At 34.3% G+C, this 26,014-nt stretch overlaps 1 protein-coding gene across 5 annotated transcripts in view; it reads right to left on the bottom strand.

The window, feature by feature from the left end:
* Positions 1-694: 694 nt before the first annotated feature.
* Positions 695-26,014, bottom strand: part of LOC145635966 (myosin-6-like) — a 32,231-nt gene continuing 6,911 nt past the window's right edge. For 3 of the 5 annotated variants that reach the window (XM_081687387.1, XM_081687386.1, XM_081687390.1), the window contains 37 exons: positions 25,918-25,976; positions 25,651-25,810; positions 24,389-24,538; positions 24,139-24,275; positions 23,911-24,057; positions 23,714-23,815; positions 23,269-23,326; positions 23,068-23,169; positions 22,492-22,529; positions 22,203-22,329; positions 21,928-22,098; positions 21,644-21,775; positions 21,437-21,546; positions 21,246-21,306; positions 19,887-20,064; positions 18,611-18,816; positions 16,732-16,851; positions 15,836-15,934; positions 14,862-15,077; positions 14,545-14,679; positions 14,321-14,455; positions 14,150-14,233; positions 13,916-14,055; positions 11,948-12,008; positions 11,830-11,865; positions 11,667-11,741; positions 11,368-11,538; positions 10,344-10,481; positions 9,999-10,178; positions 7,538-7,639; positions 7,386-7,456; positions 7,033-7,132; positions 6,474-6,530; positions 2,142-2,198; positions 1,560-1,640; positions 1,377-1,465; positions 695-1,294 (listed from right to left, as the gene is read on the bottom strand). In XM_081687387.1, the coding sequence (XP_081543513.1) occupies positions 1,180-1,294; positions 1,377-1,465; positions 1,560-1,640; positions 2,142-2,198; positions 6,474-6,530; positions 7,033-7,132; positions 7,386-7,456; positions 7,538-7,639; positions 9,999-10,178; positions 10,344-10,481; positions 11,368-11,538; positions 11,667-11,741; positions 11,830-11,865; positions 11,948-12,008; positions 13,916-14,055; positions 14,150-14,233; positions 14,321-14,455; positions 14,545-14,679; positions 14,862-15,077; positions 15,836-15,934; positions 16,732-16,851; positions 18,611-18,816; positions 19,887-20,064; positions 21,246-21,306; positions 21,437-21,546; positions 21,644-21,775; positions 21,928-22,098; positions 22,203-22,329; positions 22,492-22,529; positions 23,068-23,169; positions 23,269-23,326; positions 23,714-23,815; positions 23,911-24,057; positions 24,139-24,275; positions 24,389-24,538; positions 25,651-25,810; positions 25,918-25,976 (4,200 nt within the window). In that variant the 3' untranslated portion in view covers positions 695-1,179. The remainder of the gene's footprint in view (positions 1,295-1,376; positions 1,466-1,559; positions 1,641-2,141; positions 2,199-6,473; positions 6,531-7,032; positions 7,133-7,385; positions 7,457-7,537; positions 7,640-9,998; positions 10,179-10,343; positions 10,482-11,367; positions 11,539-11,666; positions 11,742-11,829; positions 11,866-11,947; positions 12,009-13,915; positions 14,056-14,149; positions 14,234-14,320; positions 14,456-14,544; positions 14,680-14,861; positions 15,078-15,835; positions 15,935-16,731; positions 16,852-18,610; positions 18,817-19,886; positions 20,065-21,245; positions 21,307-21,436; positions 21,547-21,643; positions 21,776-21,927; positions 22,099-22,202; positions 22,330-22,491; positions 22,530-23,067; positions 23,170-23,268; positions 23,327-23,713; positions 23,816-23,910; positions 24,058-24,138; positions 24,276-24,388; positions 24,539-25,650; positions 25,811-25,917; positions 25,977-26,014) is intronic. The other 2 variants (XM_081687389.1, XM_081687388.1) reach the window with 2 other exon arrangements.

The raw sequence follows: 26,014 nt of genomic DNA, 5'->3' as shown, positions 1-26,014 counted from the left end.
AATTGTGGCAAATATGAAGCAGCTCCACAACTACTTGTACTTTGTATTATTTGTATATACTGTAGATAACATTTCTTTCACCACAGAGATCCACAACAAAAGTACTAATACTTACTTCCAATACACACTGTATGTGAAGCCTGGGTTACCCTGCCATAACTCAAAACCATATATATTGTGTTTATTCATCTCCATGTATATTGTATGTTACCCCAACTGCTGGATTATTGAAAGCAGATGTTACAATGGTTGTTAGTAAGACTACAACAAAACATCAAATCTACTATTCCAACATCGAGGGTGATTCTCTTTGAGTTGGACTAACACTACCTCCTCGACTAATCTTGACTTCTTGAGTGCTCTTATTGCTTTCTGTATTTCCATTGTCATAGCAGTATAGCACTGTCTGCACTACCCGATGACAATTTCTTATGTGATTTTTGCAGATGAAGTTTTTTGTAGGGGGAGGGGCGACATGAGACGCCACCGCATGGGAGGGTAGCTGGGCTGGGCTGATATTTTATTTTTTTAAATTTTTTTTTATTATACTTGTATCCACTTACACTTTTATCCAAACAGAACGTAAAAATAAAAATCCATAGATGAAACAATGCTTCCAAAAAGGAGGTAAGAAATTCAGAGTTCAGCCAATTTACAAAAACTATTATTAGTGAAATGCAGAAATGCAAGAAGATTTGGCATTAATGAATATTTTTTCCATTGATTTTGATGTGCACCTTTGAATACAACTGTACATACAAATCATTAGAGGTACACCTTGCAATAAAACTGTACATACAAATCTGAAAAGATTTCCTCTCTGTATTACCACACCAAAGAATGGGAGGAAGATCATCACAACTTCTCTCACCATGCTACATCGAACATAAGTATCCTACTTCTATCAAAAAATAAAAAATTTGGACGACTATTGGGGCAGAGTCGAAGAAATCAAAACATCACGGGTCCATACAATCATTGATGATGAGGAGAAGCCTAAATCTATGTATATCACATAGTGATAGTAAATTTACAACTAGGGAAATGAATGTTGCACTACTTTAGAAGAAAAATGGGACAAGGGATAACCTTTATGTGTGAATGATGAATTTACACTTGGGTTAGTTTGAGCTCATTAGGTGAAGCAGACAATCGCTGTAGATACTTATCATCTCAGCCTCACTCCTGTAGAAACTGGAAATCTGGATTCTCAAGTAACAGAGGTGGTGGCTTCACACCAGCAAAATCTCTCTCATCTGGAGAAGGAGATAGGTCATCAACAGGAAGGGGTATGCTGCAGTAAAAACATATTATCAAAAGTTTAGAATTGGCTACTGAAGGAAGAAAAGTGATTTCTGTGTGTTCTCTCTTTTCACCTGGAATTATCATGCAATGAACAGCCTTTATCACTGTCCATTTCACCCTCATTTTCTCCAGGCATTGATGTCTTCATGCTTAAAATGACCTGTAAAAATCCAAAGCAGAATCGTGCCATACACAGTTACACTAAAGGACAAGCAACGGTAGAGTATCATCACTATAAAAGCTTATGGGCTTACATCTGGAGAAACACTAGTGGTGTTATAATCATCATCCCAGTATGTTGTACATATTTTATATAGCTGCTTAACACTCAATAGCTGAAAATAAATACAATATCAAAGTTAGTAAAATTTGAATACAGGTAGAAACTACAATTAAGTTTTCAATCATATCTTGATTCTTTATGTGATATCTCAAATGTTCAGAAAAGGCAAATTATATTGATGAAGATTGCCCTCTACAGACATCCATAGCATAACAAAGAAAGAAAATAAAGTTTTACATTTACTCTGTGCACCCTAGATGGATGAAGTTGAGTGAGGTGATTATTCTTTTAACTTGGAATTTATGTAGCTCTAAACAAAGAATTGATCTATTATGGGGAGCTGAGTACTTTGATCCAATTTCATCACCAATCCCTGACTCGTGCAATAATTTGCACCCATTAAAGCTAATTTCCTCACCTAGGCAAAATGCTAAATTGATAACGGGATTTTGCATTAGTTAAAAAAATATGATTCCAGTTTTAGAGCATCGGGTTTCTGTTTCCATTTGCAAGTTTGCAACCTACACCTACAGTGGAGAAGAAAGAAACTTACAGGGCACAGATCGCTTGTAAGATCTTCAAAGGAGATCCTCCCCTTGTGGTTTATAACCTATTGTTGAAAATATAAAAATTAGGTCATTATTTCCATTTTATATAATTACAAGGCCGCATACCAATGAAACAAGAAGGCCAGCAATGCGGAATTTTTTACAAGCCACATAATGAGGAACAGATGTTGACAAAATTTATGTAACAATAAGAGTTTGCTAGGCCTTGTAGAAGCTTGTAAATGAATATATGTTGTAACATAAAATCGTGATGGACCAAAAAAGCAAAAAACATACAATATCACAGTTTGTTCACTGTCATGAAGAGTATCATAAATGCATAGACAGAATGTTTGCCAAGTTCATTAAAACAAGATGGCCAGTTGCTTAATGCCCAGTTTTTAGTTATTGCACTTTGTAACGATTGTTCTTGTTATTATTGACAGCAGCATGAGGGTTTATCAGAATTTATAGCCCTCAAACCTTCTCTTAAGAAACAACTTGATGGAAAGAGTTGGTGAGGTAGCCAATCGCCAAGCCCTTTCAACTAAGATATTGAAGAACAGATAAAAATGAAGGACCTAAATTGATTTTTTTTTTTTTTTTTTTTTTTTTTTTTTGAAAGGACCTAAATTGATTTAAATATAAATAAAAAGACCTATACTTCCACTATTCTCTTAGGAAGCAGCAATCTAATAACTTGTTCTGTTTGAATTATTTTAGAATAAAGTAGTTCAAATAAATAAGCTTTTCAAAACAATTTCGGACAAAACATATAACATGCAAATTAATTATCTCTTTCTAATTCTTACTATTAGGAAATTTTAGTATTACTTCCTTCGGTACTATATATTTACTTCATTTCTCTTGTGCATTAATGAAAAATGTGCTTTTTTCGTCGGCCTTATAGCCTACGGGTTTGTGCACATCAGCCCATCACATCAAGGTGACAGGATTCGAACCACATCTATATCCCCATCCCGAACCTGAAATCTGAATGACCCGGAATTATTTTCCAATTTAGTATATTAACTGATGGGGATACCGGGAGGGAGGAGTGAAGGCTAAAAATTATAAAAAAAGAACCTTTTTTAGAATCGTTTCAATGAGGGTATTCAAATAAAAAAAAAATCATAATTTACACTAATGTGTATTTAATGATATAATCGAGTAAACATACACATTGGATATAGCACACAATGCGCAAGTGAGTAGAATGAAAAGCATATAAATATTTGAAAATCACAGTAAAAGCTAAATTATTAAAACCATGAGATAAAATAAGAAACATCTACATGAAATATTAAAAATTCACTTATAAAAAGACAGACATTAAAAACAATGAGATTAAATTTATATATAATCAAGAATCAAACACTTAAGTTCAATCATAAGAACTTTATATGTAGAGCAAAATAATAAGTATCAAACACAAAAACAAAAGGAAAAAATGAACCATCAAACACAGTCATTTGTGTTGTGACATTCAGTGCTAGAAACAATACTTATTACAAGCAACTATCACTCTAACCGCACTTTATTTTACATGCCCTCACTCTACAACAATTATATAAGAAACTTCATATGACTAGGATGCACGGGTGTATTATAGGTCTTTTACCTTATAGTTAATAGTGGTATTATTTTAGTTGCAAATGTTATGTTTTATATTTTACATCATTGTAAATTTGATTGTGATTTTTTCTTTATTTTTTTTTTTTATTTTTATGTAATTGTACTGAGTTATTGTAATTTGTTATCATCAAGTTCTTCACATGTTTATTATGCAATGGACGTGGTTATGAATTTGTGACTATGGTTTGAGTAGCAGGGGTTTTATTTTTTCCTTTTTTTTTTTTTAAACAATTGAGTTGTAGTGTTTAATTTGAATATAAATTTTTTACATTCTTCATGTAATTCTAAATAATTTGTTAATGAGAACGTTTTGCGTAAGACCGGACTCACCGTGAGTCCAATATATCTGACATTAATAATCTAATATCTAACATGAGAATTCTAATACCTGACATTAACAACCTAATAATCTAATGTCAAATATTAGATTATTATTGTCAAATATTAGATTATTATTGTGAGATATTTGATTATTAATATCATATATATTGAACTCACCGTGAATCCGACTCACCGAATATTTTTCGTTTGCTAATAGTGTTCAATGTGAATTATGCAACAGTTGTGTCATACACCCTCTCTCTCTCCAACCGTATTTACAATTATAGGCCATAACACTATCATTAAATTAGAAATAAGATTGAATTAGTAACAATGTTAAAATAAAAGAGACGCTATTTAAATAAACTTCATACTTCCTTCATTTTTTTTATAAGTGTAACATGAAAGGGAAGTACAATCTTGTTGGAGAGGAGAGAGATAGAGAAGTAGTCCCATGTGATGAGGAGAGAAAGATATATATATCTATATATATATATATATATATATATATATATATATATAGAGAGAGAGAGAGAGAGAGGGGGAGAGAGAGAGATCATTTCCATAAGTAGTGATGTTATACTTATTATGCAACTTCCTAAAAAGGGAAACGTCGCACTTATTAAAAAACGGAGGAAGTATATGAGATTATAAATAAAGTATATGGTCCGACCAAATCCCTTTAGTACAAGCTCAAATCCTTACTCACAAGAGTATGATTGTCATGTCAACTTATTGTTGCAATGTATATCCCAATTCAACTCATCCTACTCAATCTTGTCAAGTATAATACTACCTCAGTTAAATGTTATGTGCAACTTTGGAGGGGGTTGCAGACTTGCGGTAACCCAGGCAAAATTTGAGGGGCAAAGATTACTAGTGTAATGGGAAGTAATTAAAGATAAGGGGGAGAGAAGATGGGACCACCCTACTTAAAACACAAAGTTTCGTATACGGCTGACCGTACCGTGCGGCCAACCATAATTTTTTTTTAATTTTCTCTCTCCTCTCCTCTCCTCCATGCTCCAACCTAAATTGCCATCGCCGTCTTCGCTGTTGTCGAAGCTCCAAACCAACCAGACCTCCGTCGTCGTCTTCGTCTTCATCTTTATTGGCGAAAGCTCCAAACGAACCAGACCTTCGTCGCCGTCGTCTTAGTCTTCATCTTTGCCAATGAAATCAGCCAAATCGGACATTCACCTTCGTCGTCGTCTTCATCTTTGTGGTGAATTGCAGATTTGAAGGTGAGATTAGGAGGATGTTAAAGTAAAATTAGGGTGTTATGGTGGATTTGTGAAATTAATCGAAGAGGAAATCATGCTTTTAAGGGGTCTTCAACAACCCATCTTTTCCAAACCCAACGCTTAACATTCTTCAATCTCCATCTTTTCTGGTACTCCTCTCCTTTCACCTTTTCATTTTTTTTTTTATTTATTTAATTTTTTTTTTTTTTTTTTTTTTTTTGAGGAATTTCACCTTTTTAATTTACATCGTTTTTTTGCTTCTTTGTCACACTAATTGCAGTTGGTGGTGAGGTGGTGGCGTGGTTGTTGGCGGCGTGGGGCTGTGAGTACGGGAGTGAATGTGCAACAAGTGGTGTAGGGGTTACTAGGGGTTACAAAGTCGGTTGGGGGTTACTAGGTCGGTCGGGGGTTACTTGGGGTTACTAGGTTGGGGGTTACTAGGTGGGTTAGGGGTTACTTGGGGTTACTAGGTCGGTTGGGGGTTACTTGGGGTTACTAAGGGTTACTAGGTCAGGGGTTACTAGGTCGGGGTTACTAAGTCAGTCAGGTACTTTGTCTGGGGGTTACTTTATCATTTGCTGATTTGGCATCCTACCGCATGGTGCGGCCAGCCGCACCAGAAACGCACTATACTTAAAAAAGGTGGGGAAATATGATTTTATTAGGAGGGAGAGAGAAAATGGGACCATCCCACTCAAAAAAGGGAGAGAATAAATAGGATCACTCCACTTAATTATTCAAATTTGATTTTTTTAGTAAGGGTATATAAGTCTTTGTTTTACTAAAATAGGAAAGAAAATGGAAAGTTGTACATAACCTTGATCATTCATTTTTGGGAAAAGTTGTACATAACACTTAACAGGATCAAAGGGTAAAGTATGAGAAATGCTAGTTGAATTGATTTAAGCCCTTGTGCAAATATAAGCTTATCATTTGTTTAGATCACTCACAATAGATTTTTTTATTTTATTTTATATTTTATTTTTTTTCCGAGGAAAATCACTCACAATAGATAGTCAATAGAACCATTGTATATTCACAAGTTCACACCTTCACATGACAATGAGTCAAAAGAAAGGTAAAACTGTGGGGGGGGGGGGGGGGGGAGAGGGGGGAAATAGCATTGGATAGACTTACCAGAAATCCAACAGCTTGCCTTATGTGCTTAAGTTCATCCCATGATGATCCTGTAAACTGCAATTGACAAAGATTAATATATTTTTACAGTTTCAATAAATTGATATTGGCAGCAGTAGATGATTCCTGGCAACTTAAATTATAGGGTTATCTTTGAAAATGAGTAAAGCATGGGGACATAACATTCCAAAGATTTCTATCATGGGACAGTCTATATGATTATATCCAGAAGATCTAACACTGAATATTTGAAAGTAAATATTTTGTATAGAATACTAAAAAAATTCATAATTTACTGCTTGCAAAATCATATCTTTGGCAATATCTGATGCATAAAATGAATTTTCAAACAGCATTGATGAAAGTTAATGTAAAGCCCTTTTTTAATTATAAATTTTTTTGTTGGAAATAAAGTTTAAGTTTCATTAACCAAAAATCATGAGAGGACAAGTAGCAAAGATACAGTCATCCCAAAAAATTTATAAAAAAAGCAGCCAGATAAAACATGGTAAAACATAGAATGAATTTTATCTAACGCTGAAGATTGTCATACAGATACCTCATCTGTAGCTTCCCCACACCATGCTTCCAATTTGTCCAACCCATCCTTGACATACTCCCCATTGCTGAATGTGCAACACTCACGATTCAGGAGTACACTGTTGATTTAGAGAGAAGAAATTTAGTTTTTAGCTACATGCTCCAAATTCCTTATGTAGGAAATCAATATTTTCACTAGTTTTCCACTAAGTTCAAGTTGTGACTTAAATCTCTTAAGACTCACAGACCCACCTCTAAGCAGGCTTCCTGCCCTAAAAGATTTGGCAACAGATTCTCTTAGTGACTAAAATTATGGATCAAGATCACCATGAGATGTGATCTAGACCAGTTATTAGGAAAGCAGAATCTTACCTGTTAAAAAGTTGCACATTGATGTATGAAAAAATCTGTATAAAGATCTTTTGTACATATACTTTAGGAACCTGACACAAATACAACACTACTCGTGAGCGACAAGGCAGAAAATTTTTCCACAATTCCAAGGACTCAATGAAAGCACATACATGATTTTCCTTCAGTGTATTAAGAAATGAATCAAGGCAGTCAATAACGTCCTGCCAATGGTGAACCAATGGATCTTCTGCTATCTCTGATGTCTTTGGAACCTATGTGTCATAATTGAAAATAATTAAATGAGAAAAAATCCAACAGTTGTACACCAGACATATAACAGGAAATGGAGCAACTTGTGGGAGTTGTAATGTAGGTAAATCAGCAAGCTTTATTCAACACCACCAATTCAAAGTCATTGATGCCTTTTTGTTCTCTCTTTTGTCATAGAATAACTAACTTTGGACATATTTATTGTTTTGTTGTAATAACTAGATAATCAGACTTTTTGTAAATTGATTGAATAAGAAGAAATAATAAAGATGGAAGCTTGAATCTTGATTGACAATGGCGCAAAGGGGGTCACAAATCATAGGTTTTATAGCTTTAGGTTATTACTTCAAATTAGTGTGAGGCTACTACTTTCAAAATAGCGTGAGACTATAGCTTTCTAACAATGGCTTTAGGCCACAACTCTCTAAGGTTTCCCCAATACAAATTTCTGCCTATCTTCCTTCCACTACTTGCTAACAATTTATACTACTTACTTACTTAGCTAAGAAAGTACAACTTTAATTGCTGCATTTGCTAATTCTTGTGTTCATCCCTAAAAGTCAACATGGCAGCTAATAAGCCAACATAAAAACTACTGTCTACTGCAGCATTAAAGTAGTGCTTCCCCTTATGGTGGTGTGTTAGCCTACCCCTTTTTTCTGCTTCCTTCTCCAAGTGTGAGTAACAGGTGGTGTGTTGGCCTGATTCATTACACTTATTAACTAATAATATAACTATTAACATAAGGTTATTCATTTTTTTTTATTTGAATATGAACAACTTGGTTTATATATGTCTCAATTCTAATTTTTTAAGAGATTAAGGACCAAAACAGAGAGAATATGAAGATTTTATTTTATTTTATTTATTTTTTTATTTTTTTATTTTTTTTGGGAGGAAGAGAATTTGAAGAGATTAAGGAAAAAGAATTATTAGGGAAGAACAAGTAAAGATATGATTGTACTAATGGTTAATAAGATCAAGGTGACTAGCCTCGACTCCTCGTCAATCTTTCAAGAACATTAATTTTTTTCCATAACAATAACCATGATGTATTTGTCTCTCATTTTGACTTCTTAACAATTTTTCATAATTCACACTTCGATTTGCAATTGGTAAAATCCATACCGCGTGTTTTGTTAACAAAATTATCTAAAAACCTGTACCACAAACCAATAAGGTACAGGGTTTAGGTAGGTGGGTTTAGCTCATACCATATCTCTAGGTATCAATAAGGGGGTCATATACATTCCTTAAGGAAACCAAACACATGGCATTAGGTATCAAGTACCAACCCCATACTACCTTGGTAACATTCATGGTTCCATATCCATAGCACTATGAACCACACGCCCAAGCTGATAATTCTTGTATCTTAGGACAACTTATACAAATGTAAATCAAAGAAAAATTGAACCCCCCCCCCCCCCCAAAAAAAAAAAAAATTAAATAAAATAAAAATCCCCCCAATCCCTTGTCCCACTATAACTATCCCGTGTTTGATTTTGGTATGTCCCTTGATTGTTCTATTTGAGTTGTTAACAGAATATACCTGTGGCAGGTAATAAAAACTACCACTAATTTTTGTTCTACTCAATATTAATGGAGTCAAGCTAAGAAAACAGCCTTTTGTTATTATATACAAAACAAAAAAACATATCATGTGAGATCTTGTTAGCTTTGTTCAATGTATGGTATTTAAATATGAAATATTCATAATTTACACAATATGAGCATATATAGGCAATCTGAGTGAGTTGAACAACTCAAATTAACACAGACATAAACTGGGCAGTTCTTGGCTCTGCTGAGCTCCTTCATTCTTTAGTTACGACATTAAAACCTGGATGGGATAGGGTCTATACTATAGTTGCTTCCTTGTCTTTAAAGACAGAGAATGAACATGTTACAGCAAAATTCAAGTTTTCAAGCAATTGCAAAACTATTAAATGTCAGTGTGATGGAGTTCCACAAATATTAAGGTAGTAAAACAGCAAACCAGAGTTGTTTCAAAAAAAAAAAAAAAAAAAAAAGAATCCCGAGAGGGGTGGGTGAGTTGATGCAAAAGATATGAACATTATTGTACTTCCTCCATATTGTTTTGGATGCATCACTTTCTAAATAAGGAAGTTTAAAATTAGATGCATCACGTTCCTTTTTAGTTAATAAATTCTCTCTATCTCTCTCATATCACATGACTCCTCTTTTTCCTTTCTCTCTATCCTTCTCATCTCCACAAACTACCTAGAAGTTCGTGTTTTTAAAAATGATGCATCTTAAACGAAACAAAGGAAGTAGTTACTTAGAGACCTCCACAAAAAAATTTGATAAGCTTATGAAATAAAGTCAAGCACAATGAACCTGTCTAGAACCAGAAAGTAGAGGTGACAACTCTGCCTTGAAATTATCTCGAATGATCGCAAAAAACATTTCGACATAAGCTGTAAGCTGTTGCTTGAAAAGCAAAGCTGGTTGCTTGGCCTCGACAGGGCGAACTATATCAATTTGTAGATTTGCAGACGAAGGAGAGGCGCGAAATCCCTAGAAAGTTAAATAAATCACAGAGAAGGTCAAGTAATGTTCAGGGATTGTTTTAAAATATTTAAGTAACAGAGACCAAGTAATATAAAGACACAAGAAATAATCTGTTAAACAAGTGTAAGCCATAAAAATCAAAACAACTCTAGATATATGAAGTGAAGTTACTTGGGCCATCCTCCCGAAAAATGTTGGCGGCTGAGGAGGTTTCCAATCTTTATTTGCCTTGAAACTTCTTTGCAGCAAGAACAACAGTGTAGTTGTGTTAGACAGCCAATAAGCCAGATGACTATTATTATCTGAATTCTGCACCAATTACCATGAAGTGGTTGTCATGTTTCAGGGAGAAAAGAAGAATGCATAGTACTGAATATACAATATAAACATGATGTGTCAAATCAATAAAATTATATCTATTCTCCAGCACTTTTCTTAACAAAATGTCCCTACTTTAATGGCTATGTTTCACACAGAGTTTGAATATTTCAGATCCAGGAAATCAACAAAATTATATCTCTTCACCAGCCCTTTTCTTAACAAAATGTCCCTACTTCAATGGCAATATTTCACAGAGTTTGAAAGATTCAGGGATCCAAGGTCTTCGTGAGGCCAGGATACGTTACAAATAAGCTTATATTTCTGTAGTTAGATGCGAGAGCTCCGATTGTATTTTTTCAACTTTCCATCTAGGTTAAGTTTTTTGCTCTACTCAATTCTACTTTATTCCTTTTTTTTTTTTTTTTTTACAAATCTCCTTGTCCAACTTTTGTACCATCATTCTTTTCACAGTTACTAGGGTGGCTAACGCCGCGCATCGCTAGCCATGTCCGCCTGTCCGGGGAGCTCTTCCGGTTTGACTTTATGTCACTACTTTAGTTGTTGATAGCATTCTTGAAAAATATATAGACAAACATTTTTTTAGGAGTATAAATGTCCACACACTATACTTAAGAATTAAAAAAAGGTAATTAACATTAATGATGGCAAATAAGAAAATAAACATTTTTAGAGGATATGACTGTCCAAACACTATTCATAAAAGTTATCTCAAACTTTTTAAATGTTAGGGAATACTAACAAAAAATTTCATTAGTCTAAAACAGTGCTGAAATATGAACAAAATATCGAAAAAGAGAACCAAAAAAATTCCAGGAGTACTGTCCAGAGAAATTATTTATACTTGTTTATATACCTGGAATGCAGAACTAATCAACTCGGTAAGCCGATCAAAAACATTTGTCCTTTCAGCTTCAAACGTTTTCCAGTGAAGCAGACACTTGTACATTGTAACTGCAGCAACTGGTTTTCCCTGACTAAATCCAGCATCTCCAGCTACGCATTTGATAAGAGAATCTGCAAGCTCCTGCAAACAAACAATAAACATATTGGTAGAAGTACAAGCTCTAGCCCAAATCAAGATAATACAGATAGCTTGTGCTGATATGAGAAAGAGCAAGGCTTGTTGCTCAGTCAATATAAATTGTTACATACACGCTGTCTCTCCATATGTGATTTCCTCATAGATTCGGTGCCAAAAACTTTCTTTGGTGTTCCACTTGGCAAGTCCTGTAAAACAAGGATATCTTCACTTTGTTATCATACTTAGATACAATCATAGAAAGATATATGAAATGATTCATATTTAATGGCTTGCCTTGTTGGGTTCATTCACATGACCATTACTGAATGACTGAAAAGATCATGAGAGCATAAGTGCATGGAAAATGAATGTAAAGACAGAACTGTTCTGAAGTTTGATAAAACCTCCATACCGGATAATCTGAAAATTTGCTCTTGCGCTCAGTCTCCATGTAAGCTATCTTCTCTTCCAGCCTGAAAAAACCAAACCATAATAAAAATGCTTGTCTATGCAGTTAAGCCTACCAATCAACACAGATGAGAAATGCGACTGTGAGCTCCTAGCTACATTTCAACGAAGTACACAAAACTGAAAATGTGAAGAAAACAAAAGGAACAATTTACAAAGAGTTAAATTTGTATCCTTCACATTTTCCAGCCACATGAGCAAGATAATAAAAATAAGAAACAACAATGCTGAAGCCTTGACCCCAAAAGCATGGACCAAGAATTATTACCAGTGTCTTCCACTAATACATCCTCTTCATTCAATTCTATATTTCTATTTGATGCTATATGCTCTTGTAAACCAAATTTCTACGCATCGTTTTGACCCCTAGCATTCCTGACATCTTTGGCTTCTTACAACTACTTCAAAATACCCATATTTCTAACTCTCTACTCTTCTCATCGATACATTTTTGGTCGATGTCACACATGTCCAAAGCATCGTAACCTCTCTGCTGTCTCTATCAATATCCATCATTCCAACCTGCCTTCGATTATTTTCATACTTAATTTATCTCCTAAGGTGCCTCCACTACCCTTGTGAGTCACGTTCTGGTCAATATTTCAACTTAAACCCACAAAATTCTTACTTTTGTCTCCATCACTCTAACTTAGCATTAACCACAACTCTAGTATCATCATCAATACATGAATGTGGTAGAAATGAGTGTGATAAGGTGAATGAGAAGTAACATTAGATAAGAAATATTTTGAAATGTAGAGATTCTACATAAGGTCAGAGAGGCATTTATCAAGGATATGATGCAAGAAACCATCTACAGTGGTTTGGACTAGTCCAACGTCGTGATCAAGGATCACCACAATGGAGGATCGGAAAAATGGAGACATTAAAAGAGATCAAGGGAGACAAGTGATGGCCGTGATAAACCATATATATCAAGGATATTAAGAAATTGAGTCTCCCAGATCAAACTATACCAAGGTAATAGTGTAGAAACAGATCCATGTGAGTGATTCATGGGGATGACATTTTGTTCCTTATAATTAATCCCATTTCCTTAGGATTATGTGTTTGAAATTCAGGTAACACACTTACATAAAAAGAAAAGGAGGGCTTAGATCCCAGAACAAGATTCTTATGGAAAGGAAACCAGAGATAAATGGATATTTTGGGTAACATAGCCAGCATGGGAAGCAAGCAAGTCCTAACCCAAATTGACCAATGTGACAAAGTACTTAGGATGATTCTAATCCCTACAATAAAAATATTTTTTGGAAAAATTGCAAGTTAGGAAAAGTATTTTAAATCAGCAAAATGCGAATGTGAGTCTGAACTCCATCTGTCACCATCTTAATCCTTACTTGTCCTCTTGAGAAACTTGCACTAGATGTTAATGAGCTGGTACAAGAAGTTGAAACTACAAAGGCCATTCATAGATCTAGTAGGCAATGAAGGCCTTTGCAAGAGAATTGAACTTCGCTATCAGTTGATAATCAACAAAACCCCACTTTCTTCTTTTTATATTCACTTTTAAATCACTTAAACCCCACATTCTTATTTTTTTACTCACCTTCCTAAAAACGTGTGCAAAAGGGAAATGGGACTTTATTTGAGGATGAAGGGAGTATATGATATGGTACTGCAATTTGTATTAAATATTGGTGGACTTTATTTGATGATGAAGGGAGTGTATGATATGGTACTGCAATTTGTATTAAAGTTGGTAGCAACGAGTCAATGATGGCTCCACTAAAGTGTCTTAAGATTCATATATGAATTGTTTGAGTCCACATGACCACTAAAGATACATTACTATCATAGCCTATTATATCAGTAGTTCCTTTACATACATTTATATAAACTGACATACAATCCTTATTAAAAAGCACAAATGTAAAGAGCTGTCAAGCACCTGTGTACTGCAATTTTGAGTCCAATCATCTTCGACTCAGCTTCTTGTGACTGCTTTAACCGCTCTTCACTTAGCTTGCTTGTTTCCTCATATTTTTTCTGAGTTTCGTCAATTTTCTGTTCCAATGAGCTTACCACTCCCTGAGAAGAAACGAAAGTATTGCAACAAGTATAAAAAAAAATGGAAGTTCTGCATGAATTTCACGTCAAGCAGGCCTACACAACGAAATCTCACCTCGAGCTCTTCAGTTAGCTTGCTTGTTTCCTCATATTTCTTCTGAGTTTCATCAATTTTATGTTCCAATGACCTAACCATTTCCTGGGAAATTTACATTGAACTAAGTGCCCAAATACAATTGCTCCACATGAATGACAGATCAAGAAAACTTACATAAAGATATCTTACCTCTAGCTGTTTATTTTCCACAGCAAGTCTATTAATCGACTCGTTGTCAAAAACAGGATCTTCACTCTGCTTGCTCGTTTCTGCATATTTCCTCTCAGTTTCATTGATTTTTGTTTCCAATGAAATCACCAGTCTCTAGGAAGCAAAAAATTTTAAATGAGAGCAAAACAAATGTAGTGTTACGAAATAACTGTAGGTCATGCAAGGCCATCATGAAATATTACCTGGAGGTGTTCATTTTCTGCTGAAAGTTTATCTATCAATTCATTATTAGAAACAGATTCTTGATTAAGCTTGCTTATTTCCTCATATTTCTTCTCAGTCTCGTCAATTTTCTTTTCTAGTGAACTTACACATTCCTAGGAAGACACGTCGAAATTGAAAAGAGAACAAACAGGAATAGTTCCATACATAGAAGACCAAGCAAGATACTTCCTCTGTTAATGTTTAATTGCAACAAAGGAATATTTTATATCTCACAAATAATACCCCTTTGTTGCAATTAACCATTAACGGAGGAAGTATACAAAAGATACGTTACCTTGAGTTGTTCATTTTCAACAGTAAGCTTACTCATCAGTTCATCATCATAAACAGGTACTTCTTGTATAATAGGGACTTGCTCAGCTGCTTTTTTCACAGCTTCCTCACATTCCTTCATAAGCAATGTCTTAGTTTCTTGAAATTGCTTCTCCATAATTTCCAAAGCCTGTTGTAGCTTTTCATTTTCTTGATTCTTCAATTGTTCAAGATCATCCTTAAGAAAAATAACAAACAAATGAAGAGAAATATCTAATAAGTGATAAGTGTATGAGAGATAGAGCCAAATTGAAGACTCACAAAATATCAATTTTATATATGATATGAGTTTTATTGAATTTAGCTTCAAACATCTGTTGCTGTTCTTTGTTCAGAATATATTTGCAGGTAAAAGAAATGTTTTGTTGAAATGCTTGAAGGAGGAGGTAGATGCCGAGAACAACATATTTTCTATAAAATCAAACAATAAAAAGATCTGCGAATTTTGTCTAGATGTATGCAGAGTGGGACAACCTCATTGAAGTCCTTACAGCAAGCAGTAAAGATGAAACCAGGTAAATCAACATAACCTTAACAGGATTTGTACTTTGTGTACCAAAATGAAACTTTGACATTCTAGGGGACAACATACTAAGAGTGTTAATGATTCTGCCACTTTATAGAAAATATCAATCGTGTCAAGGATGAAATACCTCATTCTCATGCAAAGACACTTTTGATAATTTTGGTAATAAAATAAATAAAAACTCAGGAGTTTTCCTAGTAAATATCAATCAAGTGTGTCAAGGATGACATACAGCAGGCAATACACAAAAAATGTACAGAAACTTATCAAGAGAAATTCATAATTTTTCACCATAATACTACAAAATTACTATTCATGTAAGAGTAATCTGAAGTCATGGTTGGAAACACCGGAGAATTCATGATATACAATAGTTAATGGCTGAGCTAATTATTCACCATCATACTAACCCTCATGCGTTTCTCTAACTGCAGTCGGGAAGTTAGTTCTTCAACTTCCTTTTCTAATCTATTCTTAGCTTCCTTCAAAGCACCCGCCTCCTTTGCAGCCTAGCACAAATGATCATAAAATGAATTTATAATTGAGAAAATTAAAGTTGAAGTAGCTTGCAGTTCAATAGAATAAATAGCATAGAATATAATAAAACAGAGTAATTTTATAGATTAATATACAATCAAAAATCAACAATTTTTGGTAAAATGTAGCACAAAAGACAAAGAAAATGTACTTTTCCACTAACCAGCTTGCATTTCACAGCTTTTCCCTCTAAACTACGAGACCATAATAAATATTGAGGCCATGGGACAGATAACCCTCAGTTCATAGAGTCAACTATATTCAGGACAAAATAACATCAACCTTTGCCTTCTCCCTTCCAAAATTTGTCTTTAAATCAAAGTTTATCTACTAATATTAGGCTCATTACTTTAATTCATGAAATCAAGTTTAAACAAAGATGAAAAAAAAAAAAAAAAAACCAATGACGATGTTATTTTGTTGACCAACACACATTGTCCTTCAAATAGGTTAACTATAAAAGACAGTTGTACAGTGAAACTATTCTGATTTCTGTGGATGAAAATGAACGCCAGTTATTTGTATGGGATGATTTGAGGCATTTAATTGTTTACATGGGTCTTTAACTATAAGTAGCCTACTCCAGTAATCTCACATCATGCAAAAGCAAGATTTCAACATATGAGGTGGCTAAGGAACATGCTGAAGTCAATTATATGTTGATTCTCCATTGAACTAGAACCAAGGAAAACCAAAGCAGACGCATTTCATATCAAACTATTTCACAAAGGTCAAGAAAAAATCTGCTTAAAAATGTTCAGTTTGTCACCATTTTAAGTTTCCGTAATTCTCTTCTTGCCATTTTAGCTCGCCATGCACATTGTGTTATAATAGCTGCTTTCCTCATCTTTCGATAATGGTATTGGGCTTTGTACCTTCTACAATGACTCTGTAGTACACATGAACATATCACAAAAAGGAAAATATTAGTGCATGCTAAAATATTGGAAAATTAATGGATGAAACAATAAAGAAGGGCGAGCCATTTTAAAGCCAAATTAAACACCTACTTATTCATTCTCGAAAACTTCTTATCTTCTATGGGGAATTGTATGTTTTCCATGGAGAACATAAAGTCTTCATACACATCTTTTCATATGATTTCGTTTTAAGAAAATTGAACATCCTTTTCAGCAGATTTCTCCATGTATAATTACTATCCAGCACTCCATTATGGTAAGATTAATGGTCCTAATTAGCATTATACTCCCTCCGTCCACAAATAATCTTCTTGTATTCCTTAAGATGTCCACAAAAATCTTCTTGTTACTTTAAATAAAAAGTTTTCTTACTAAACTCATGTGAAGTAGACCCCTCTACTGCATCACTTTCTCTCATACTCTCACCCGCCCTACTGAATTTCTTAATATGAACAAAAAAATAAAAAATAAAATTGACAGACTACAGAGGGAGTTTTATCTTACACGTTATACAAGAAAAGAAGACAAGCCATTTTCAAGACTTAATAAAACAGCTATTGACTCATTATCAGAAATAAGATCTAAACTAGTACTCACAAACAATAATATACGTAAGGTACTTGATTCGGAATGTATAAATACACATAAGTTTGCCTTTTAGGTATCTTATAATGCTACTTCTGCATAATCCTTTCTCCTTTTTATGGAATGGGAGGGGGGGGGGGGGGGGGGGGGGTTCAAAATCAAACTTTACAAACTTTTATTGGGATATCTCTCTTAGAGAGGCACAATACGATAAACTTCTGATGAAGAGACTCACAAAGCTTGCTAAGCAACTGAGTATGTTTTGTGTTTTTCAAGTAACAAGTAAGGGAAGAGCTTCCTTATTTTTTACACTACAAGCAGGTGTCTTTCTCATGTAACAAATCATTTAGGAGAATTATCATATTTTTTGTATGACCTTCAGTAGGAAAATGGGAAGTGTTAAAAAGTGAATCAACTTTTTTTGTGGTCGTGTGGGTGATTCGATTAGATAGAAATAATAGGATTATAAAAACATCAATAACTTGGATTGCATTAACTTCTCTACATATCTGTGTACTCAGCTTCTATACAACACATGCTGATGGTACTTTCATTTAAAGATTATCATGTGATACGAGGACAATTTTTGCATTTATATTTTCCAAAGGACCTCTCCTCCTCCCTCGTACATTCTTCTTCTATCTACAATACAGAAATTTTCACCAAAAATGAAAGGTTCTTACCCTTCCAATTGTGTTCACTAAAAAAAATGTGACATCTTGCCCAATATAGACTCCACCATACGGCTAAAAATTTAGTTCTTTTAAATATAAACTACTTCCTGCATTCCTTAATGTATGTTCCATATGACATTTCAACAAATTGCAATGCACATTTTTAAATATGATTAATTTATGAATTATGAGAAGTTAATAATTTAAAACTACACATTGAGACGAATCTAACAAGATCTCACATGAGTATTTCTTTTCTATACAACTCTCCATCTAGTTTTTCCTTATGTGTAAATTAGAAAAAGAAAGTTAAAGGAGAGTTTGTATAAAGTGTAAATGAGAAATTGAGCAATTATTTGAGGATTGAGGATGTCTATATAGATAAAATTCATGGAAAAAAATTTCTCTCTTCAAATGAAAAATTCCAAATGAGGCAAGCATAAAGGAAAGAGGGAGTATGAGATTTTACCTGAATTTTAATTGCAGCCCTTGTCTGTCTTCGAAAACGAAGCTCACTACGAGCAGCCATGCTCCGCATACCTCTCTCAATTGTCATAGCAGAAGAGTATAACTCTAAGTAAGATTTCCTGGCAAGATGCCTGCGCAACTCCTTTTGGATTCTCAGACATGCTGCTTCTTTCTTCTTGTGTTCAAACACAGACCGAGCAACTTGTCCTGCAATGATAAGTTTGAGTTATTATAAAGCATACAAATGTGTGTGCATGTCCTTAACAAGTGCAAGTCTGATCTATTGGCAACTACCATCTATAAATAGTCATATTTCCACAATAGAGTGATTTTCTTACAATGAGGATGATTTACAATTCATTTTCAAAAATTATAACATTAAGGAATGGGCTATCTCAAATTCAAACAAAATTTAATCTCCTCAGAGCTCTATAGCCTTTAGATTATTAAGAACATTTCTTTTTTACACATAACTAATAAAGTTTTCCTGAAGCAACTCCAGCTCACTTATCATGCTTTGATCCTAATAATCTTCTTTACAAGGTCTTCATGGTATTGCATGCGTCAACAGTGGTTTCCGAATAAAAGATCAACCTCCATATAATCTAACAAGAATTATATTTGCCTTAAAGATTAGTAGGGTATTAATCCAACATTGGCCACTAAGTTATTTGGGAATGTTGGGGCAATACGCCAATACATATTTGGAGTTTTGAACTTTGGAGACTTTTGTAAACTATGATTGTAGGTTGTTCCTTCGTCTCTTATCGAAATACTAGTTCATTTTGGTTTATAAAGAGAGATGAAGAAAAAGCAGTTTGTTGAAGGGAACTTACGTCATTCAAACATTGAGAATTGTAATTAACTTAAAAACAACTCTTTCACAATTGTATATATTGAAAAATGGTTGTTAATGCCATATTTTCAAGTATAATTAAAAGCAAAAAATTACCATGGAGAAATAAATTTAGGTTGACATCCAAGGATAATTGTCCAGAACTTAGGGTTACTATTGAGAATTACCCATTGTTCTTATAGATTACATTACAACTACATTCTATTATCTATTACTTAGGAAGTAGTACTTCACAAAGATCACAAATTCAATTTTATGTTCTTATCTACCAAGAATACATCTGTTACGCTCATCCAGCAGGCTAGCTAAGTAGTCATTGCTCTTTTGCAGTATAGAGGCCTATGTACTTTATTTGTATATTTATTAAGATGGAATTAAAGAATATTTCTTGGGTAGAGGTCCTAAACAGATATAGAAGTACCTCTGCAGAAGGTTTGAATACGTATAGCAGACAACCGCGTTTGTTTGAACCATCTGTGGAAGAAAAAAGTCCGGATTTGCTTCTGAATTTTGGTAGCAGATTGCCCTAAAACCTCATTCCTGAGTGCATCTAGTTCAGCCATCTGGCCTGCTCTGAGAAACACTTTACTTATACCGATCTGCCATTAAATCATACTTAGAATGATCATGCAAGCTCATGTATTTAAAAACTACAGAATATACATGTATACCATTGACATAAGAAAATGTAATTTATGAAAATATTAACTTAAATCTATGGAGACAGGAACTGGAAACTCGAGGCTTAAGGCAAAGTGATGTAAAACAGAATGTGTCGAGTAAAATTAGGTAGAGGAGAATTTGGATGAAAATACTGTTGAACTTTTTGGGATAGCAAGTAGAATTGTCTTTTACCGAGTGTTGACTGTTGAGTGTTTAGAGTATATCATCGAAACAAAAATATGGAGATTTTGACCAAAGATATTTCGCACAAGATCAAACTTGGCTCAAAAAGGGAAAATTATTGACTCTGCATCACTACAGCGCCTAAAGGTGAAGTAAAAGTTTTATAACATAACTGTTTGATAAGCTTTACTATAAGGATAGGAATACAAGAAATTCACGATAGATCACGTTTGAAAGAAAAATGTGGCAGATATGTTAAAGGTGGATGGGAGGTAAGACGTGGAAATTTGCAATTAGACATCCACAGTAATTTTATGAATAACCGACTCTTGTAGTTTGGACACATCCAACATCAAAAGACAGTTTTCCCAAGAATAGAATATTGTGATAATGGAGTAATTACAAGTCAAGATCAACCAAGGATGACATGGATTGTAAGGGTGAAAAAGGATATGAAAAAACATTCGATGCCCAGGAGGCCAGGACCATCTCATATTGGACAGACGAGATAGTGGTGGAAAATGATTCACATTAATTACTCATAAAGATGACATCTTGGTTTGTGTAGCTGACCCATCCAGGATTATGGCTGTGACATTGTTTTTGTTATGGTTTTTGAGTATTTCAAAAAAAAGTTCACAGTATACAATATGATACATAAGAGGCCAAATTAGGCTTCTAAGACAACACTGGCTGAAATAGTCAATACTTTTGTTTGTAAATCATCAGGCAATTCAAAGTAATAAGCTACATTTACTAATTTCTATTGGGCTTGAAAGAACCATGATGATGAATGGAACAACTATGGCTTTATGACCTTGCTATGAACTGATATTATCTCATAGAAGACCATAAGAGCTACAACATGGACTTGGTAAAAATTAACTAACAAACTTAATACAAAATACAGTGCATCATAATAGATCCGTCACACCTGATATCCGTCAAGCTGCACTTTCTTTAAAATCTTTCTACATGCAGTGACTTCATCGTAGCTGTAGAAAGCAAGTCATAGAGATAAAAGGTCATAACATGTAAAATGATTGTGAAGGAAAAGAAAACAACGCAAACAAGAATCAAAATTTAAGACGAACGAACCATAGTATTAAACTTAGGTTATTTTACCTGCCATTCATAATTTCTGGAGCAAGAATACGACAACGATTTATAAATTCATGAAATGGCTTTCTTGTGGGGAATCCAGCACAGCTAATTCTTATAGCCTCCATGACCCCCTAAAGGAGATAAGCAGATTTTAAGAGTCCTAACTAAGCAACATACTAAAGTTCATACAGTGTAACACCAAGCAATACAATAAGCAGAAAAATATACCCCACAACGAAGTTGATGCAGAACATTATTGTTCTCAAATATTGCCGGCTTAAGAAGATTGTTAGGCTTTACACAGCGGATATAATGTGGCTCTGTTGCGCTAAGTGTCTCCAACAGTAACTGCAATTGGTGCTGGGTAAACAAGACGAGAAAAATAATTCAATATGGAAGCTTCAGACACGTGGGAAGCACAGATAAGAAAAGGTGAATCTCACCCTCAACACTCTCCAGGGGAGGAGAATGGAATAAGAAGAGAGAGAGAGATAAAGAATTAGTAGACCGACCTTAAAGCTGGTACCTATAGAGGAAAACTTAGAAGATTTAGCTGACTCCTCAGGAAAACGTGGAAACAAGCTTGCTACAAAGGCACATTCGGAAGCACTTAGAAGTTCTTGATGCTCTGGAACAACATAATCTTTGTTCTTATCCAAGAAAAACTCGGTTTGGTAGGTCACCTGCAGCATAATTATTGATAGATTAATATCAAGATAATAATTTTTTCTATAAAACAAGAGACCCTACCATCCTTTTATAATATTCCTCATCAAAAGTGACCTACCTCACCAGCATAATGAGAAATAACGAAATCTGTGCGGGATAGCTTTGGTTTGCTGAAGCGTTTATGATAGCTGAATGTCTGGTACAGCTTTTCAGCAAATGTCTCATGTGTTGATCTAGGAAACATACTATGAGAAAAACAAATTTCATCAACATTGAAAACGATGACCTACATGTGTCTATTTTGCTGTTTTTCTCATTTTGCTATTTAAGGAGAGGAAGGAGGTTGAATATACATAAGTATGAAGACAAACATTATCATTTAAAAACTTAATAACTCCAGTACTTACCAGGCTTCGTCCAGAAGAGCAATAATCCCACCAGGTTTCTGCAATCAATACACAGGTTAAAAGTCAGGAAGGTTGCATGCACAGAATTCTCCTTTATCTTGGGTAGCAGGGGCTGGAGGCTCACCAACAAAAAGTTAAACTATTCGGGATGACAATTTCAGGGAATGTACCCAATCTTCATAATGGGAAAAACATAATGAGGACATGAAATAACATATATAGAAAGGACTTATTACACCAAAATAATCAGTTGTCCCCTCATTTGCTTTCTCTCATAAAAATCTTGAAGATTGGGATACATCTGATTTGTTTCTTAGAAAATGGTATTAAGTAGAAAAGTTTTTGTCTCAAGATTTGAAACATCAATTCATAAAGAATGTTCATGGAACACTAACATTACTATAAATACATGGCATAAGTATTGAGTGACCTGAACATGAAGGTCTGGGACACTGATTTATTTTAGAATCTTCGGTAGTTAAACTTAGACCTTAAGCTTCCAAGTTTTCATTGTGTAACAGTAACAAACCAGCTCTGTGTACTAATCAAAACAGGACAACAGCAGCGAATACCAACCTTCTCAATAAGATCAAGAACATCCTGGTTGTCAACAAACTCAATATAGCTCCAATCAATTTCTTCTCTAGTGTATTCTTCTTGCTCCATCTTAAAAACATGCTGCCAGAAAGGAAAATAGATAAACAAATACTATAAATAATAATTGTTCATCATCAAGTAGAGCTATCGTTTAAGATTTTTAATTGCATAAAACAAAACCTGATTAAAATGTTGCTGTAGCTTCTCATTTGTTAAATTAATACAGAACTGCTCAAAGCTGCAAAGAGTAAAATGAACCTCACGAATCAGTACTGTACAAAATTGAAAAAGGAGAGCAAGAAAATTTTCTTTTATTTTAAAAACACAACAATATAATAAAACAAATGATTTCAAATCAAGTGATTGTCTTAGCTTAAAGTAATTTTATGACACGGCTGGCATAACCAGACCAACAAACAGCTTCAACAGTCTGCTAAAGGTAAACAAAGGGAATCCATTGGTCAATCATTTAATAACTGAACAATTGATTGTGCCTGCTAGCACCTATGTGGTGACGTACATCCTTTTGTCAATCATATAGTTTCTCATGCAAAAAATCACTTTTTCTCAGTTCTATTTGGTAAAATCGTTCAATTAACAACAAAAGTGCGTACCGGTTAAGCACCTGTTGGTCTTGAATGTCTCGAAACCGTAAATGTCCAAAACCCCAATCAGAAATTTTGAATCAGGATCCTGACCAATTGAACTATTTATCTTGTTGACAAGCCTGAAGAAATACAATGAAACCTTATAAGACTGGTTCATCTTAACCAGCTTAAAGGTAAAATATTTTACCTTAACTTAGAATGTCTAGGAACGTACCAGTCAAACAACCTGGAGTAAACAATTTTGGCCAAGGCATCTCTACTGACAGTAGCAGCATCTGGATCCAAATTCTTAGTAATCGATTCACCACGAGTAAAAATCACACGTTTGCAAAGAGAATCCTCAAGTGCCTTCTTGTCACACCTAAACACAAATTACATGTGCATGAGCTACCTCAATAAGGTACATATAAAATAAATGTCACAAGTGCAAGAAGCTGCTTACATGAAAAGCTCAGCGGCTGTTCTCAGATGAAACCTAGATTTTTCATCTTTGGGTTTAGAGGAATCTGAATCACTCCCTTTTGCAAATTCAATATTACCTAGATGGAGAATTGCAGCCACAACTTTGAATATCGCATCCTATGAAGGAAATGGATTATAACAAATCCTATTTAGGTAAGAAAACAAATCTAAAATCTATCCAGCATGATAAGATAAAAAGAATATCGGACATTTCTTTATGTCCATGCTACCTGCTCATGAGAACTAATTCCAACAACATCCATGGCTCTTCTAGTTGTTAAGTACTCTTGTGCATCATCTATGACATCAACCTCGTAGCAATTTGATTGATTGAGATAATGAAAAGTTCTTGGACTGTCCAACTTAAACCTCTCGACATCCTAAGTGAGCATAAATGAAAAAAATATATTTATATTATTAGACATGGATTCATAGAACTTGAAACAAAGTAAACAGAAAGCTTGCTGCAAGTATATAGCATGCATTAGAAAGACATTAAGAAACATAATATAAACAAAAAGCTAGAGGGTAATGTAAACTTTTTTGAGCTTGTTGCCGACAATAAAACAAAGTTCAATTATATACAGCCAATGAGCAAAGTAATTATGAGTTATCTACAGAAATTTTGACACGATACCCAGTACTACCTTGAAATTACAAAAATATCCATCAAGGCAACAAAGGAAACTACACAAACTAGTGACATAGAAAAAGTCTGATCAGTACGGGAGTTTGAGGATGGGCATAGACAGATATCAAGGCTCAAAGGTCTCGATCTCAAATATTCTTCCTACATTATAGCAAATAATCATGTATAAGATTATTGAAAAATTCCCTGAATCTATGAGAAATGAGATGGTAAAGGACGAAAGATCTAACTGTAAAATATTTTGTTTGCTTAGGGTCTGTTCATATTTACTGAACTGAGCTGAGCTGAACTAAACTGAACTGATTGGAGCTGAGCTGAACTGAACTTATTGGAACTAAACTGAACTGAACTAAACTAAGCTGAAATGAATATTTTATGAGAGAGGGAAATTAAGAGCTGAACTGAACTGATTGGAGCTGAGCTGAACTGAACTGATTGGAGCTGAACTGAACTGAACTGTACTGAACTGAACTGAAAATAAGTAAATATGAACAGGCCCTTAAGCATATGGATAAAATCCTTACTAAAGTTTTTACTTTGAGACTTAAAAATGTTTGAAGGCAGTTCTGTGAAATTAAAAACCATGCTTTTGTTTGAATTTTGAGACTTGCTAAGACATAAATTAATGCATATCTTCTGAAGAAATTCACAAGATTATAGTTCAGTTCTCAATCTTTCTTCTGCAAAGTCAACAAGCCATTTAGCAAATTCCTTCTCTCTTGTAAGTACAACACATCAGCATCACCATTTCTTTTCTTATCTGAACCAGCAATAATTCTAGCCACATGTAATAACATATCCAAACATCACACATAAAGAAGCATCTACTCACTAACTAATTACCTCTTTTGGGGCAGCACACAGCATGTAGAAGCAGTGATAGTTTCTTTCAGGATCAGACACCTGACAAACACGAGATCTTTCTAGTAGATAAGTTCTGATAGCAGCTCCTGAAATCCTCCCCCTTTGATCAAATTGTATCTCCACAAACTTGCCAAAACGACTGCCAAGTTATACATTGTTAAAAGTCAATTTAATGAGAATGATTGTAGACCAATTTTATTCAAAAGTATGGGAATGAATATTATAATGGAAAAGCAAGATAAATACCTTGAGTTGTTGTTTCTCACGGTCTTAGCATTACCAAATGCTTCCAGAACTGGGTTGGACTGCATAACAAAGGAGGTGAAAAAACAATATTAGATGT

Source organism: Chenopodium album, chromosome 6 (assembly GCF_948465745.1).
Source record: "Chenopodium album chromosome 6, dcCheAlbu1.1, whole genome shotgun sequence".
Lineage (NCBI taxonomy): Eukaryota > Viridiplantae > Streptophyta > Magnoliopsida > Caryophyllales > Amaranthaceae > Chenopodium > Chenopodium album.
Note: the sequence above shows the minus strand (reverse complement) of the source record. Positions and strands in the feature narration are given on the sequence as shown.